The 15,949-nt window shown below is 39.9% G+C and overlaps 1 protein-coding gene across 1 annotated transcript in view; it reads left to right on the top strand.

Annotated features, from left to right (window-relative positions):
• The first annotated feature begins 2,155 nt into the window (after window positions 1-2,155).
• AP3B1 (adaptor related protein complex 3 subunit beta 1) overlaps window positions 2,156-15,949 on the top strand; it is a 264,833-nt gene continuing 251,039 nt past the window's right edge. Inside the window, exon 1 of the mRNA XM_047088352.1 lies at window positions 2,156-2,404. Within this exon, the coding sequence (XP_046944308.1) occupies window positions 2,277-2,404 (128 nt within the window). The 5' untranslated portion in view covers window positions 2,156-2,276. The remainder of the gene's footprint in view (window positions 2,405-15,949) is intronic.

Here is a 15,949-nt window from a genome sequence, read left to right as displayed (position 1 = left end):
CAAACCTGTCAAGTTTTGACCAGACTGTGAAGTTTGGAGGATGCTTCCTCCTCTCCACCTAAAGACTGGGTCTTGGTCATGGATATTTCACAGTAACAGTGCCGCCTTTATTTTTTAAATTAATTTTCATTTGTTAAATTAAGACTTTATTTGGAGCATTTTAAGGTTCACAGCAAAATGGAGAGGAAAGTACAGAGATTTCCTATACACCTCTTACCCCCACACATGCATAACATTTCCATCATGAACATCCTCACCAAAGTAGTACATTTGGTGCAACTGATGACTTGCGTTGACACATCATTATCACCCAAAGTCCATAGTTCCCATTTGGGTTCATTCTTGGTGTTTTATAGTGTTGTCTTTGTTTTTGTTTTTGTTTTTGTTTTGAGAGAGAGAGAGCTGTGTATGGAGCAGAAGAGGGGCAGACAGACGGAGACAGAATCCCACACCACTAGGTGTGGAGCCGGACAAGGCTCATTTTCACCACTGTGAGATAATGACCTGAGCCCAAATCAAGATTATGATGCTTAACCCACTGAGCCCCCAGGTGCCCCTCGTTGTTATATATTCTATGGGCTTGGACAAATGTATAATGACATGTATCCATCATTATGGTATCAGACAGGGTATTTTCATTGCCCTAAGAATCCTCTGTGCTCTGCTTATTCATCCCTCTCCCTTCTCCAACTCCTGACAACTATTGATTTTTTTTTTACTGTCTCCATAATTTGCCTTTTCCAGAATGTTATACAGTTGGAATCATATAGTAGGTTGCCTTTTCAGATTTGCTTCTCTTAGTAATGTGCGTTTAAGTTTCCTCTAGGTCTTTTCTTGGCTTGATACCTCATATCCTTTGAAGCGCTGAGGAATATTACATTGTCTGGATAGATCACAGTTTACTCATCCATTCACCCACTGAAGGACATTTTGGTTGCTTCCAAGTTTTGGTAATTATGAATAATGCTTTTATTAGCATCCATGTGCAGGTTTTGGGGTGAGCATATTTTTAACCCCCGCAAATATCAAGGGTTGCTATTGCTGAATTATATAGTTGGAATATTTTTAATTTTATGAGAAACTGACAAAGTATCTTCCAAATGGTTGTACCACTTTGCATTCCTGCGAGTAATGAGTGAGAGTTCCTATCTGTCACATTTAGAGTTTTTAAGTCTTCCAGGTTTTATTTTAGCAGGTGTGCATTGGTATTTCATTATTTTCTGCGTGGCCTTTTGAGGAGTTGGTCCTTGAACAGGCTCCACCCTCCTCCTAGAGGGGCTGGGCCCCAATTTGTGTTTCACTAGGTCCTAACTGTTTCTGGCCTTTGGGTCTTAAGGCTAACTTAGAGGGGGAAAGAATAGGGAAAAGTAGGGAAGGCTCTGGAACCTCTCTGAGCTGGCATCCTGGGGGACCTTATGCCAGAAAGAGGCTTTACCAAGTGCTACTCTGAAGCCAGGCAACATTCAGCGTTAGCTCCCTAGCAGATGTTAGAGAGTGCTGACAGTGGGAAAGAAAGAAGTAAAGACGTGTCCAGATAATACAGTACACCTGGCGCCCGAGGTGGCTCTATTTGATTTTATTTTTGGTGGTCAGAGGCCAGTAGGAAGCGCTCCTTTAGCCCCTGGGAATTGCTGGCCCTGGATTTTCGTTCAAACCTTTCACTGGAACGAACCCTTCTCAATGGATTCTCAAAGGCACAGTCTTCAGGGAAAGGGCTTGCGTGGGACGGCTGTGAAAGTAAGGCAATGCTGGCAGGAGGAAGTGGAGCAGAAACCAGCCCACGAAAGGAAAAGCGATCGTCTTACATTTAGGACACTTGATGAGGTGTGTTAAATGGCATTTCAGAAGAAATCTGAAAGCTATTGGTTTACTAAAGGAATCAAGTAAAAGTGTCCCGGGTGGGGAAACCTCCTTAAGGGATCAAATTCGATACAATGGGTATTTCTCTCCGAAAAACTTTAAAAGCCGAGAGGCCCTTCTGGTTCCGCCCACCGACTCCCTTCCGCACCGCCTGGGACCGAGCCACTCAACCACCTCAAAAACCCGGAGAAGGCAAATCCAGTCAAGGCCTGGGAGGGGTGGGCTCGGGCCTGCCTGCACACTGGGCATGCGCAGGGGGTGGGCCGCCAGGTCGTCTAAGGGAGCCGTGACGAGTCCGGAAGCGCTAGCTAGCGCCCCTCCGCTCGAGAACTAGTTTTGTTCCGCGTCCTCGGGACAGGAGCTCTTCGGGGAGAAGCCCCGGCAGGACCAACCCGACCCCAGCCAGCACCGCAGCAATGTCCAGCAACAGCTTCGCTTACAGTGAGCAGTCCGGCGGAGGGGAGGCGACGGAGCTGGGTCAGGAGGCGACCTCGACCATTTCCCCCTCCGGCGCCTTTGGCCTCTTTAGCAGCGATCTGAAGAAGTGAGGAAGAAGGTTTGGGGTGTGGGGCTGGGAATGAGGAGCTGGGGACCCCGGAGGAGCGGGCCACGGGTTTGGGATTGGACCCCAAGAAAGGTGGGGGCGTTTTGAGACCGCACGGGAGCCGGGCGGTAGCGTTTCCCGCTGGTGGGTGGGGTTGAGTCAGTTGGGAGTGGTGGGAGTTGTGGGGGAGAGTTTGGAGTGTGTGTAGGGGTCCCTCGTCGTTTTCAAACTTTAGCGAGGAAAGAACCGTTTGGAGAGCTTCAGGTCTCATCCCCAAGACTCTCATTAAGTTGGTCTGGTCTGGGGCACCGGAATCTGATTTTTGAACAAACACTTCTAGCTTACTTAATATTTGCTGGATCAAATTTGGGAGAATTGGGCGTTATTGTGAAAAAGGTGTTTGAGGAGTTGAGAGGACGCGTTAGAGTGCTTGTTGCGTATGGGAAACTCTTCTCTCACTCTGGAGTGTAGGAGCGTGGAGGTAGGTGTTTTAGGCGCTTTATGAATGGACAGACTATTTTATACGAACATTCATGTTTTTGGACAATATCCTTTGCATTACAAGGGAGAAAAACCGCAATACACCAAAGTAATAAGCATATAAGTAGAGAAAAGTATGACTGTGAACAAATTTTTAGGTTTTACAAATTAATAATGAGTTTGAATTTGTTTATTATTTATTTTTAATTTTTTAAAATACTTATCTTTGAGTGACACAGAGAGACAGCATGAGCTGGAGAGGGGAAGAGAGAGGGGGAGTCACAGAATCCAAAGCAGGCTTCAGGCTCTGAGCTGTCAGTGCAGAGCCCGACGCAGGGGCTCCAGCCCGCGAACCATGAGATCATGACCCGAGTCCAAATCAGACACTTAACTCATTGAGCCACCCAGGCGCCCAAATAATGTGAATTTTAAAGACAAATACTAAACAATGTGCATTTAATTTTGTAAAAGGAAAAATGAGTACCACCGAAAAATGGAAAGAAAACATCCCCAAACTTTTTGGTGGGAGGGATTTTAAACTTACAGAATTCTGGTAACTTTAAATTTTCTTGTAATCATTTTTACATTTCTCTTATTTTTAATGTCTCAGTACTAGACTATGGTCACATAATAGGCTGTCACTAGATTCATGCTAAATTAAGCTAAAGTAGCTGTGCTGATGGCCTTGTAGATGTCAGAAGAGTATAATTTAAATTTAAATTTTTACTAACAAGAACAGGCAGTCTGGAAGGTTGCTAGTAGTTGAAATTGGGTTTACATTTTGACTGTATTAAGCTGACTGAAATCTTATATACAGCATGTGGAGTACAGTTTTTTTCCCCTTGTTCTCAGGTAAGATAATTTCTCTTCATTTTTCATTCAGTGCATTTAGAATGATGGATTGTTCTAATGGGGAGCTTGTTGCAGTTGCGCACTTCTGTTAGCAAAATGTTCAGCTGGTGAATTACCCTGTAAGTCAGCCTCAGTCTTCTTTGCATGTGATTTGCTTACGATTAACTTACTTCTATGGTTCGTTAACATCTAAGATGTTTTTCTCTTAGAGTTTCTGACTTCCTATTTTGTCAGATTTGGGCCTGGTTTGGACAACCATGTATGGCTTTGACTGTGACTGGTGCTGTTGAGGTGACCAAGCGGGTTGGATTTATTTATTTATTTATTTAAAAAAATTTTTTTTTAACGTTTATTTATTTTTGAGACAGAGAGAGAGACAGAGCATGAACGGGGGAGGGGCAGAGAGAGAGGGAGACACAGAACCGGAAGCAGGCTCTGGGCTCCGAGCCATCAGCCCAGAGCCCGACGCAGGGCTCGAACTACGGACTGTGAGATCATGACCTTAGCCGAAGTCGGACGCTTAACCGACTGAGCCACCCAGGCGCCCCCAAGCGGGTTGGATTTAAAATAAAAATAGCTAAGGGGCGCCTGGGTGGCTCAGTCGGTTATGCGTCCAACTTGACTCAGGTCATGGTCTAGGTTGATGAGTTCTAGCCTTTTGTTGGACTCTGTGCTGACAGCTCCGAGCCTGGAGCCTGCTGCAGATTCCGTGTCTCCCTTTCTCTCTGCCCCTCCCCTGCTCACACTCTGTCTCTGTCTCTCTCAAAAATAAACATTGAAGAAAAAGTAAAAATAGCTAATATTTATTGAGTGCTTGTGCTTTTGTGCACACTGTTTTACATTTATCTTATTCAGTCCTCCTTAGTAATTCAGTGGCTTGTTTCCAGATACTTGACTGATTCCATTTTGCAGATGAGGAAATTGGAGCGCAAGTGGTTAAAACTTGTCCAAGATCACAGAGCTTGAACACTACACTCTGAATTTGAACACAGGCCTAATCTCAGAGCCCATTCTCTCAAGTTTTTTATACACTACTTAACACTTGATGACATTTATGCTGCTTTTATTAGAGAATGCATACAACTTATTAAAAGTTTAAAACTTTGAAAAGTAGCCGTAGACCATGTATTACCTTGAAGTTTCCAGGAATTAGAAACATTTTGGTCATTGAACTGCAAACCTAGTGGGATTGTATATGAGCAAGGAGACCCCTGTTCTGGAAGTGTTCCTTTAATCTCTCTTCAGCTTACATTCTTGTTTAAAATGGTGATATTTTTTGGGGCGCCTGGGTGGCGCAGTCGGTTAAGCGTCCGACTTCAGCCAGGTCACGATCTCGCGGTCCGTGAGTTCGAGCCCCGCGTCGGGCTCTGGGCTGATGGCTCAGAGCCTGGAGCCTGTTTCCGATTCTGTGTCTCCCTCTCTCTCTGCCCCTCCCCCGTTCATGCTCTGTCTCTCTCTGTCCCAAAAAAATAAATAAACGTTGAAAAAAAAATTTAAAAAAAATAAATAAATAAAATGGTGATATTTTTTGACTTTTTTCCCAACCAAATGACAAAATTTAAGTAAAAAAACTTAAAGCTTACCCTATTCCTCCCCTCCTTTTTTTTTTTTTTTAACTGAGGTATTCTTCACATGTCACATGATACTAGTTTCAGGTATATAACTTCATGGTTCAATATTTGTATATATTCAGAAATGATCACCACAATAGGTCTAGTTAACATCAGTCACCATACATAGTTACAGTTTTCTTTTTTCCTTGTGATGAGAACTTTTAAGATTTATTTTCAGTGACTTTTAAATATGCAGTACAGTTTATAGACTGTAGTCACCATGCTTACAGTGCATCCCATGACCAACTTATTTCATACCTGGAAGTTATCCCTTTTGACTCTCTCCATCCATTCATCTGCAAGCTCTGGTCTAATTTTTGATGGTTTACCTTGAAATAATTTCAGATTTACAAAAAAGTTACAAGAATAGAACAAAGACCTACCGTTTATGTAGATTCATCACTTAAATTTTTTTTTTTGCTACATTGCTTTGTTTTTCTCTTTCTCCACATACTCACATACACACATATACATTAATATTTTGTTTTTTGATCCATTGAAAAATAGGTTGTATACATTCTGTCTCTTTACTCTTAATACCTTGGTATGTATTTAAGAACAATGATTTTTTTACATTTTTCATTTTTTTAAGGACAGTATTTTTATATTGAGGAAATTTAATATCAGTACAATCTGTAGTCTGTAATTGAGTGTTGTCATTTGTCTCAATAAATTTTTTTTTTTTTTTTTTTTAGTATTTTTTTTCTGTCTAGTACAGCATGATTGGATCCTGGATCCAATCCAGGATCATGCATTTCATTTAGTTGTTGTATCTCTTTTAATCTCCTTTAAATCTGAAATAGTTCCTTAACCTTTGTCTTTCACTACTTTGGCACATTTGAAGAATACAAGCCAGTTATTTTACAGCATGTTAATCACTTTGGATTTGTTGGTGTTTCCTCATGTTTAGATTCATGTTATGTACCTCTGGCTAGAAAACTCCCATAGTGATGTGGCTTTCTCAGACTTGCTGCATCTGGAGGCAGAGTGTAAAAACATTGTCCTCTATTTTTTTTCTCCAGTAGTCTTTCTATGGGGGGATACTTTGAGATGTGCACATGTCTTGCTCCTTATTAAACCCACCATCTCCTAGATACAGCTACCACTGATGAATCTCCTGAGCCATTCTTTACTGCAATGGCAGCAAAATGTTGATTTCCACCTCTCCCACTTCTTCTAATCTGTTCTTTGGCCTCTTGTCTTAAAAGCTTTATGTGTCCTTTGATCCTTCACTGACCACCTCAGGGATGCCTGTCACTTCCTAGTGACAGAATTACTGATGATTTTTGTCTTCTGAATTTAATCTTATTTATCAACTTTTTGTGTGTGCCTTTCTTCCTTTAAAAAAAACCAGAATTGTGGACTTTTAGATCATTTTATAAAAGCAGATCCTGTACGTCATTTATTGGTTAATCAAGACTGTATGGTAGATTATTGGCTTCAAGATGTTCAGTTTTTCCATTTAAAATGTAAAGTTTTTTTTTTATTTCTTTCTTTTGGGATTGTTGTAAACTTTTATTGCTTTTAGTTTTTTTCCTAAATTATTTTCCTGCTTTATCTTTTTTTTTTTTTAAAGAAGATATTTATTTTTATTTATTTTTTCAACGTTTTTTATTTATTTTTGGGACAGAGAGAGACAGAGCATGAACGGGGGAGGGGCAGAGAGAGAGGGAGACACAGAATCAGAAACAGGCTCCAGGCTCTGAGCCATCAGCCCAGAGCCCGACGCGGGGCTCGAACTCACGGAGCGCGAGATCGTGACCTGGCTGAAGTCGGACGCTTAACCGACTTCGCCACCCAGGTGCCCCTTTCCTGCTTTATCTTAAAGAAGTTCTTCTTTTATCTTAGCCAGTTTGGCTGTGTGTGTACAATTAAAAATAATTTTTTGGGCTGCCTGGGTGGCTTAGTAGTCACGTGTCTGACTCTTGGTTTTAGCTCAGGTCATGATCTCATGGTTTGTGCGTTTGAGCCCCGTATCGGGGCTCTGTGGTGACAGTGCGGATCCTGCTTGGGATTCTCTCTCCATCTCTCTCTGCCCCTTCTCCCCAAAATAAATAAATAAACTTAAAAAATAATTTTAATAATTTTATTTCTAGATTAATTTCTAGAAAGAAACAGGAGACGTATTTTTCTTAACAATGGTAAAACTACTAAATTTCTGAATCTTCTTTGAGAGTATCATGGTGTATTAGAAAGAGCATTGGACCTGGAGTGAGAACTGGGTTTAAGTTCCTGTTTTCTGCTTGGAGTAACGTTTCCTTGTTCACTTTGCTTGATCTCTTCATTTTTTTTTTTTTTTAAAGTTTATTTATTGTTTTGAGAAAGAGAGCATGAGCAGGGGAGGGGCAGAGAGAGAGGGAGAGAGAATCCCAAGCAGGCTCCACACAGCACGGAGCCCAATGTGGGGCTCAAATTCATGAACCGTAAGATTGTGTGACCTGACCTGAAATCAAGAATCCCACACTTAACCCAACTGAGCCACCCAGGTGCCCCTGCTTGATCTCTTGAAACTTCAGTATCCTCTTTTCTAGAAAGGTGATGATACTTGCCTATTTTGTGAGGTTCTCATAAGATGGTAGAGTTGAAAGTGATTTCTAAACTAGAATGTTAATTAACAGTATTTGGAAAAGCTAGTGGAAGCTGCACTGAGGTGGTGACATTTTAGTTCTTAAAGCCTAAGAAGTTTTTTTGCCAGGTGGAGGAAAGGGGGAGTTCCTCAAGCAAAGTATGTAGAAACCAGGAGAGTTGCAAAAAAACGTGCATGTTCAAATGAGACATAGATATTTATGAGCTGTAGGCAGTAATTAAGCTTGGGAATGGGCGAATGACTCCCCCATCACCCCTGCCCCTGCCAGAGAACTTCTCTTGTTTAGAAAAGAAGGTATTTTAGACATAGACTGAGGGAATACCAACATTTAAGGTTGGAACTAGGGAAAGAGACCACGCTCTGATGTGTGGGAAACCAGAGGAAGGTTTAAAAGAACAAGCAAACAAACAAACAAAAAAACAAAACTGGGGGTGGCAGAGCTAAGGGGAAAGTTAATAAGAGGAAGTGGTCACCTATGTTAGGAGTTACATAGTGAAGATAAATAGGATGAAGCCTGAAAAGAGGCCATTGGGTTTAATAATAAGAGAGAACCATAGTAACTAGTAACTTAGCAATGCAGTACCCCCTCATACACACTAAAAAATAGCATTTTTAAGTTTCTGTTGAAATGGGGGTGGGTTTTTCATTTGTTTAGATTCACAGAGCTGATTTAGACCCCAAACGGACTGCCATGCATTCCTGTAGTCATACTATGTCCTGTGATACATCATAGTCAGTACTGCATCATTGTATTTGTACTGCGTGAATAAAGCCTAGCTTATTTTTTTAACTTAAGTTTTATTTATTGTCAGTTTTACAACATCAGTCTTGAAGATTATATATAACATTTTAATCCTTCATATCAGTGTTTCTTAGTGGCGTCCCCTAGGAAGATTACATGGGTCTGTGGTTTCTATGTAATTACAGCAAAACTAACCTTATCTCTGTCACTTGTTCTCTCGTTCAAAAAGCCATATGGAAGTGCAGCTGAACGAAAGTAACCTTTTTATAGGGATGTTCTTGAGTGTACTTTATTAAAAATAAAGATAAACCAGTCCCAGATGTCAGTGCTGTAATAATAGTAACTTATTATTTGGGACATACGTCAAAGAGTCATTGTGTCTCATACAAGGTTCTAAACTTTTTTGTGTGACTGTTTCCATTTTTTATTTATATTATTTAATTTTAATTAGGGATTATATCATATTTTTATTATTTTTTCATTTAATGCTTTAAAAAACTTTTTTTATTTTTATTTGAGAGAGCGAGAGTGCACTAGCAGGGGAGAGGGGCAGAGAGAGACAGAAAATCTCAAGCAGGCTCCATGCTCAGTATGGAGCCTAACGTGGGGCTCGATTCCACAACCCTGGGATCATGACCTGAGCTGAAATCAAGAGTCAGATGCTCAGTTGACTGAGCTACCCAGGTGCCCCTAATGCTTCTTTATAGTTCCAGTTGTTCAAAGCTTGCTCTACTTTGTTTTCACTTGTCCTAGTATTTCTCACTAATAATTGTATCTCATTAAGTCACCCTGTATTTTTCGGTTATGTAGTTACTCAACAAATATTTGTTGAATACTGTATAAAAGAATGTCTATTTCACATACATACTATTAGATGGTATAGTTTATGTGAAAGGATAATTTGTGAGCAAAGTGTTTATCTTACAATTTTTCTTAATATTTTCACATCCTTTACTCAATTGAATGATTCAGATTCTACTAATATTTATTGTTTCTGTGATTAGTGTAGTTAAAAAAAATAAAGCATGACTGATTCATTGGACCATATAGAGAAGGAAACCTGGTCTGGTATCCTTATTGTATTGTACATTATTAATGTGTTATTGCGTCACCCTGAAATTAATTGTATATAGTTCCAGAACAGCCATTTTCTTTATGGCATTACTTGAATCTTTACTGTGTTAGGGCTAACTGACTTGGAAACGTCATGGAGGTGTTTTAATTATTTTGAGAGAGAGAATGTGAGCGAGCATGAGTGGGGGAGGGGCAGAGAGAGAAGAGGAGAGACCTAATCCTAAGCATGCTCCACACTTTCAGCACAGAGCCCAGCGTGGGCCTTGATCCCACAAACTTGAGATCATGACGTGAACCGAAATCAAGAGTTGGACACTTAACCTACTGAGCCACCCATGTGCCCCACAATCAGAAATTTTTTGTCTCTCTTCCACTCTTCAAAATAGTTCCTTAACCTTTGTCTTTTGCTACTTTGGCACATTTGAAGAATACAAGCCAGTTATTTGCACATTAGGGATTATTCCATATGTATAGTTCATTCTTATGTGTTTTCAGCACAAAGATACAAAACAATTATAAGACCTTTATCTTGCTTTGAAGCCACTTAGAATTTAGGACGCCTAGGTGGCTCAGTTGGTTAAACATCCAACTTCAACTCAGGTCATGATCTCACGGTTCCTGGGATTGAGCCATGCGTCGGGCTCCATGCTGACAGCTTGGAGCCTGGAGCCTGCCTCAGATTCTGTGTCTCCCTTTCTCTCTTCTTCTCCCCTGCGCACGCTCTGTTTCTGTCTCTCAAAAATGAATAAACATTGAAAAACAAATTCAAATTTAGTTGGTGAGATAAAGCTAAAAGTGAACTAATAATAATACGAGTATATAATTAATGTTAAATTGCATAATTCTCAGCTTTTCAGTGTGATATTTCTAACCAAAAGATATTTAAGACTTATGTAAACAGTACTTTACCGAACAAAATGGAAATGCTGCAATTTTGATATGTCAGACATTTTAGTTTGAGACACTACAAGTGTTGGAGCCCTGGTTTGTCAGCATATTAGGAAGAGGCATAGGCTTCTCATTGTTAATTCCTTTCTTTTGTGCTCAGAAGTCCAGGGTTGCAAGTATGTAAATAGATTCCACTAATGATTTCTGTAGCATGATGTGCTTCAATTATGTTTGAAGGACATATGTCCAAATATATTATTGTTTTTAACAACATATTTGCCATGTTATGTGTGTAAGTTGGATTCACCTTTTTTATTTGTAAAGGGCACATAAAATTCTAGGCAATGTCAGTGTTTTATTGATCTTTGACTTGGTTAATTCCATGTGTCCCAAGATGGCAGTTAATGGAAGAAGAAACTGTGTAATGGTATCTGCAATGCATTCCCAGCTAGATGAGCTAGTTGTTTTTGTCTTCACATAAATAAGATTGCTAGTTTTATAAGACCAACTACTCAAGTTAAAAATTGTCATTTCACTGGTACATAGGGTTCCTATAATTTAATTCTTGAAATATACTTCAAATCAAGTAAGATTTTACCACATTGTACAAGAAAATTGATTAAATAGTGCCTGTAAGCAGATTCCTATTTTCCAACAGATTATAAAAGTGTTCCATTTTATTGTTCTTCTTGGGGGAGAGTCAGTTCTTTTACTATGTATCTTAATAAATACTCAGCCAAGGGTTGCCTGTGTGGCTTAATCTGTGGCTCAAGACACTCAGTCAGTTAAGTGTTTGACTTCGTCTCAGGTCATGATCTAATGGTTTGTGGGTTCAAGCCCTGCATTGGGCTCAGTGCTCAGGGCCTGGAGCCTGCTTCGATTTCTCTGTCTCCTTGTCTCTCTGCCCCTCCTCTTCTCGTGCTCTGCCTCACACTCTCAAAAATAAATAAATGTAAAAATAAAATAAAATAAATAAAAAATAAATATTCAGCCACGAAATATTCATCTTTGATGCAGAGTATGTTATTTTAAGATCACTGATCTGGTGAAATCCAGGGAGAAAATCTGGAATATTTAAATTTCAAGCCTTACAGTTAACTCCCAAGATGTGTTATATTGCATTATTTCTAGGCAGGTTTGTTTTTTTTTTAATGTTTATTTTTGAGAGAGAGAGAGACCGCGAGCATGAGCAGGGGAGGGGGAGAGAGAGAGACACACACAGAATCCGAAGCAGGTTCCAGGCTCTGAGCTGTCAGCACAGAGCCTGATGTGGGGCTCAAACTCACGGACCGTGAGATCATGACCTGGGCTGAAGTTTGACACTCAACTGACTGAGCCACTCAGGCACCCCTGTTTTGTTTTTGTTTTTTTAAAATTTTATTTATTTATTTATTTATTTTTGAGAGAGAGAGAGTGAGAGCATAGGAGGGGCAAAGACAGAGAGAGAAAGAGAATCCTAAGCAGGCTCTACACATATAGTGTAGAGCCTGATGTGGGGCTCGAATTTGTGAACTGTGAAATCATGACCTGTGCCAAAATCTAGAGTAGGATGCTTAGCTGACTGAGCTACCCAGGTGCCCCTTGTTTGTTTTTTCTTAAATTCTTCTCCCAGTGTGGGGCTCTAACTCATGACCCCAAGACCAAGAGTCGCACATTTTTCTAACTGAACCATCCAGGCGTCCCTTATTTCTAAAAAGTATTTAGAATTTAGAGCAACACTACTAGAATGAATGATTAAAACAGAACAGAAAAAGAAGACAGATGGTTGGTTGAAATGTTCTTTTTTTTACTGCATGAAAAGTTACAAATGATCATGGAATGACAAATGTATTATAGTGAAATAATTTGACAGTATTGCATTTGTGTATATAAATGAACTACTGACAAAAACAAATTGCCCGTAGTCCAAATTCAGAATTTAAAGTGAAGCACCCAAAGTAGAATAATCAAGAAGGAAATGATTTTCCTTTATTTCATATGATTATGAGTAACGTTCATTGGTTTGTGTATTTAGGGAAGACTTATTTAGCATATCAGCTGGAAAAAGTTCATAGGTATACAGAAATGAACAATTTATAGTCAATGTCTGCTATTGATGGGATGATTGTTTGTGTTGCCGATAGGAACTGACCTAATTAGAAGGCCAGTGCCTTAGTCTTTCAGCTGAGTGCGGTGGCATGGCAGCTGGACAAGGGAGAGACTCATGAATAATGCCAATTCCAAAATCATGGGTTTTGGAAGTAGGCTGAACTACACTTTACCCAGCTTTACTCTAGGAATGGATTTTCTCAAAATTTGTTAAAGCCTCGATTAAGAGTTTGGTCATGAAGGATGAGGGGGAAATTAGTACTATGAGGGCAAAGAGGTAGGGGGCCAGATTGTGTAGGGGCTTTGGATTTAACTTTGAATCATAGGAGCAGCAATCGGAAGGTTTTGAGCAGTATGGGCATTTAGAAGTTCATCAGTAACTATTAAGTGCCTGTTGTGTGCCATCTATATTTCATGCATCAAGAAGATTATAGTCTGTGGGGTACTTGGAACCTGCTTGTTCATGCCCAGTGTTTATTCACTAACTTAAAAAAATTACAGAAGTAATTTATTGAATTAACATATATTAATGGCTTCAGTATGCTAGGCACTGTTTTTGATGCTGGGGATTAAGTAATGGGCAGAATGCCTGCTTTCATGGAAGACAATCAAAGAGGTCAATGTATGGTTGGTCATTTGGTGATAAGGAATGCTGTGGCGAAAAATAAAGCAGGGAAAGAGGACAGACGGTTAGGGTGGAGATTGGGTTGGAGTTTGAAATAGCAAGGTCAGGAAAATGTCCTTGAGAATTTGTTAATGGAGCCCAGACCTGAAGCAAGTGAGCAGTGACACTTGGGGAGAGTATTGCATCAAAAGAAATTGTAACTGCCCAGGCCCTGAAGTAGGAGAATTTTGGACCTGTGTGAGGATCAACAGGCCAGTATGGTTAGAGCAGAGTGAGTGAAGAGGAGGGGGCAAGTCGGTAGGTGAGGAGTCAGAGACGTAAGGAACCAGATTGCATAGGGCCATGTAAATCATTGTTAAGAACTTTGATTTTACTGACTGAGAAGGGAAGCTATTGGAGGGTTTTGAACAGAGAAGTGAGGTGATCCAGCTCACCTTTTAAATGTATCGCTTTGCCTCCTGAACCAGGAATAGACTCCAGATTTAAGGCAGGGAGACTGGCAGGGAGACTAATGCAGTAATCCAGGCAAGTGAAGATGATGACTAAATCAGATTGGTGGTAATAGAGAGAAAGGGTTAAATTGGAAGGTAGAGCCAGTGAGATTTTGCTGATGATTTGGGTGTATGACAGAAAAAGGTATCAAGGATGGATACAAGGTTTTTGTTTTGTTTTGTTTTGTTTTTTTCCTAAATAGCTATAAGTTTGGAATTGGCTGTCCACTAAAATCAAGATGTGTGAAGAGGAAGTTTTTAAAGGGGAGGGGAATCAAGAGCTTGAGCATGTAAAGTTTGAGATGCTTATTAGACATCCAGGTGGAGATATTAAATAGGCAGTTGGATGAATGAATCTGGAGCTTAAGGGAGGATTCAGAGTAGTGATATATATTGAGTCATCAGGTTCTAGATGGTAGTAAATACCATGGATTGGACGAGGCACTGAGGAGAAAGAGAAAAGGTCAGAGTACTAAGCCCCGGGGCATTCCTGGAGCAGTTGTGTCAAACAGTACCAATAGGGTCAAGTAACATGATTACTGACAAGTGAGTTTGTACGTGTGGAAGATTTTGGTGATGTTGACAAGCAGTTCAGATGCAGAGGTAGGACTGAAAACCTGACTGGAGTGGGTTTAAGAGAGAAAGGAGAAGAATCGCTATTAGTATGTATTACAGTATAAGGGGAGCAGAAAAATGGAATGGTACCTGGAAGGGGATGTTAAGACAAAGGATTTTTTTTTTTTTTAATGGGAAAAACTATTTTATCTTGTTTTCTGATGGAACCGTCTGATGTACAGGAGGAAAAATTGATGATGTAACAAAGAGGAGAGAATCACTGGACTGTTAGCTCTTTTCCTTATAGAAAATTTGGCAATTGCAAGTTAGCTAAAAAATAACAACCCTAATTTCAACACCCAAAGAGAATCAATTAACATATTACAGATCTTCCTTGTCCTTTTTCTTTTGCATATATGCATGCTCTGTATTTTAAAAGCAAAGGTGTATGCTTTTGTAGTGTAATATAGCATTATGATTTTTTTTTTCATTTACTAATACATGGAGTCTGTTCATTTCTTAAAGGCTAGTCCTTTTAAGACAAATTGTAATTAAGCCACTATCTTGAAAGAAGCAGTAAACTTTTAGAAAAATGAACAGCTGCAGTTTACAAGTGAAATTATATAGCTAGTTTCACTTCAGGTTTTAAATAGTGTCTTGTGTAGAGTGGGACCTTATTAATTATTAATTACAGAAATAAAGGGAATTATCTAACAAAAGAATCAATACTGATGATGTTAGATGGTGGCAATGACCAGGGCTTTCCACACACACCTGTGTATATTAGGTTGAGGGAATAGTATATACATGTGTTTACAGCTGTGCTGTTGAATACAGTAGCCACTAGCCAAATGTAAATATTTAATTAAAATTTAAAAATGCAGTTTCTGAGTCACAGTAGCCACATCACTAGCAGTTACTATATTCAGTAGTGCAGATAAAGAACATTTCCATTATCATAGGATATTCTGTTGGACGCTGCTGGTTTAGAGGCAAGGATTTAGGGCTTATGTAGGGTACCGGAAAGAGTTCTATGTGACTGGAGCACAGTCGGAGTGGAAAAAGTGAAACTGGTAAAAGATGATTGATAGGTAATCAGTGTCCATATTATGAAGGGTCTCACATACCATGCTCAGGAATTTGGACTTTGTCCTGGTGGTTTGCACAGTAAGGGGCTCCAAAGGATTTTTAAGTAGAGGAGCAACAGAGTGATATTTGCATTTTAGGAAGGTCACTCTGCCTCCACTGGGTGTTTGGATTGGTCAGCGATGTAAATGGTATTAAAAACACAGAAGATAGAGCCGTCTTGGAGTGAGGAGGGAAAGTGTTGAGTTCCAGTTTGGACCTGTTGAGTTTAAGGTAATAGTTAGGCATCCATTAAGCAGTTAGATACATGGATGTGGCGTTCAGTAGAGATACCTAGGCTAGAATGTAGATTTGGGAATCAACAATCAGTAGATGATTTTGGAAGCCATTGAAGGGAAGGTGTGTGGTATGTGAAGAGAAGGCCAAGGAGGAATCTTAGTAAAATCAACGTTGAAAGAAATGGG

The sequence above is a fragment of the Lynx rufus genome, unplaced genomic scaffold, assembly GCF_022079265.1.
Source record: "Lynx rufus isolate CCGP_SWC_20201006 ecotype Redwood Valley unplaced genomic scaffold, mLynRuf1.p SCAF_1, whole genome shotgun sequence".
In the NCBI taxonomy this organism is placed as follows: domain Eukaryota; kingdom Metazoa; phylum Chordata; class Mammalia; order Carnivora; family Felidae; genus Lynx; species Lynx rufus.
This window is presented reverse-complemented; position numbering and strand designations above follow the sequence as displayed.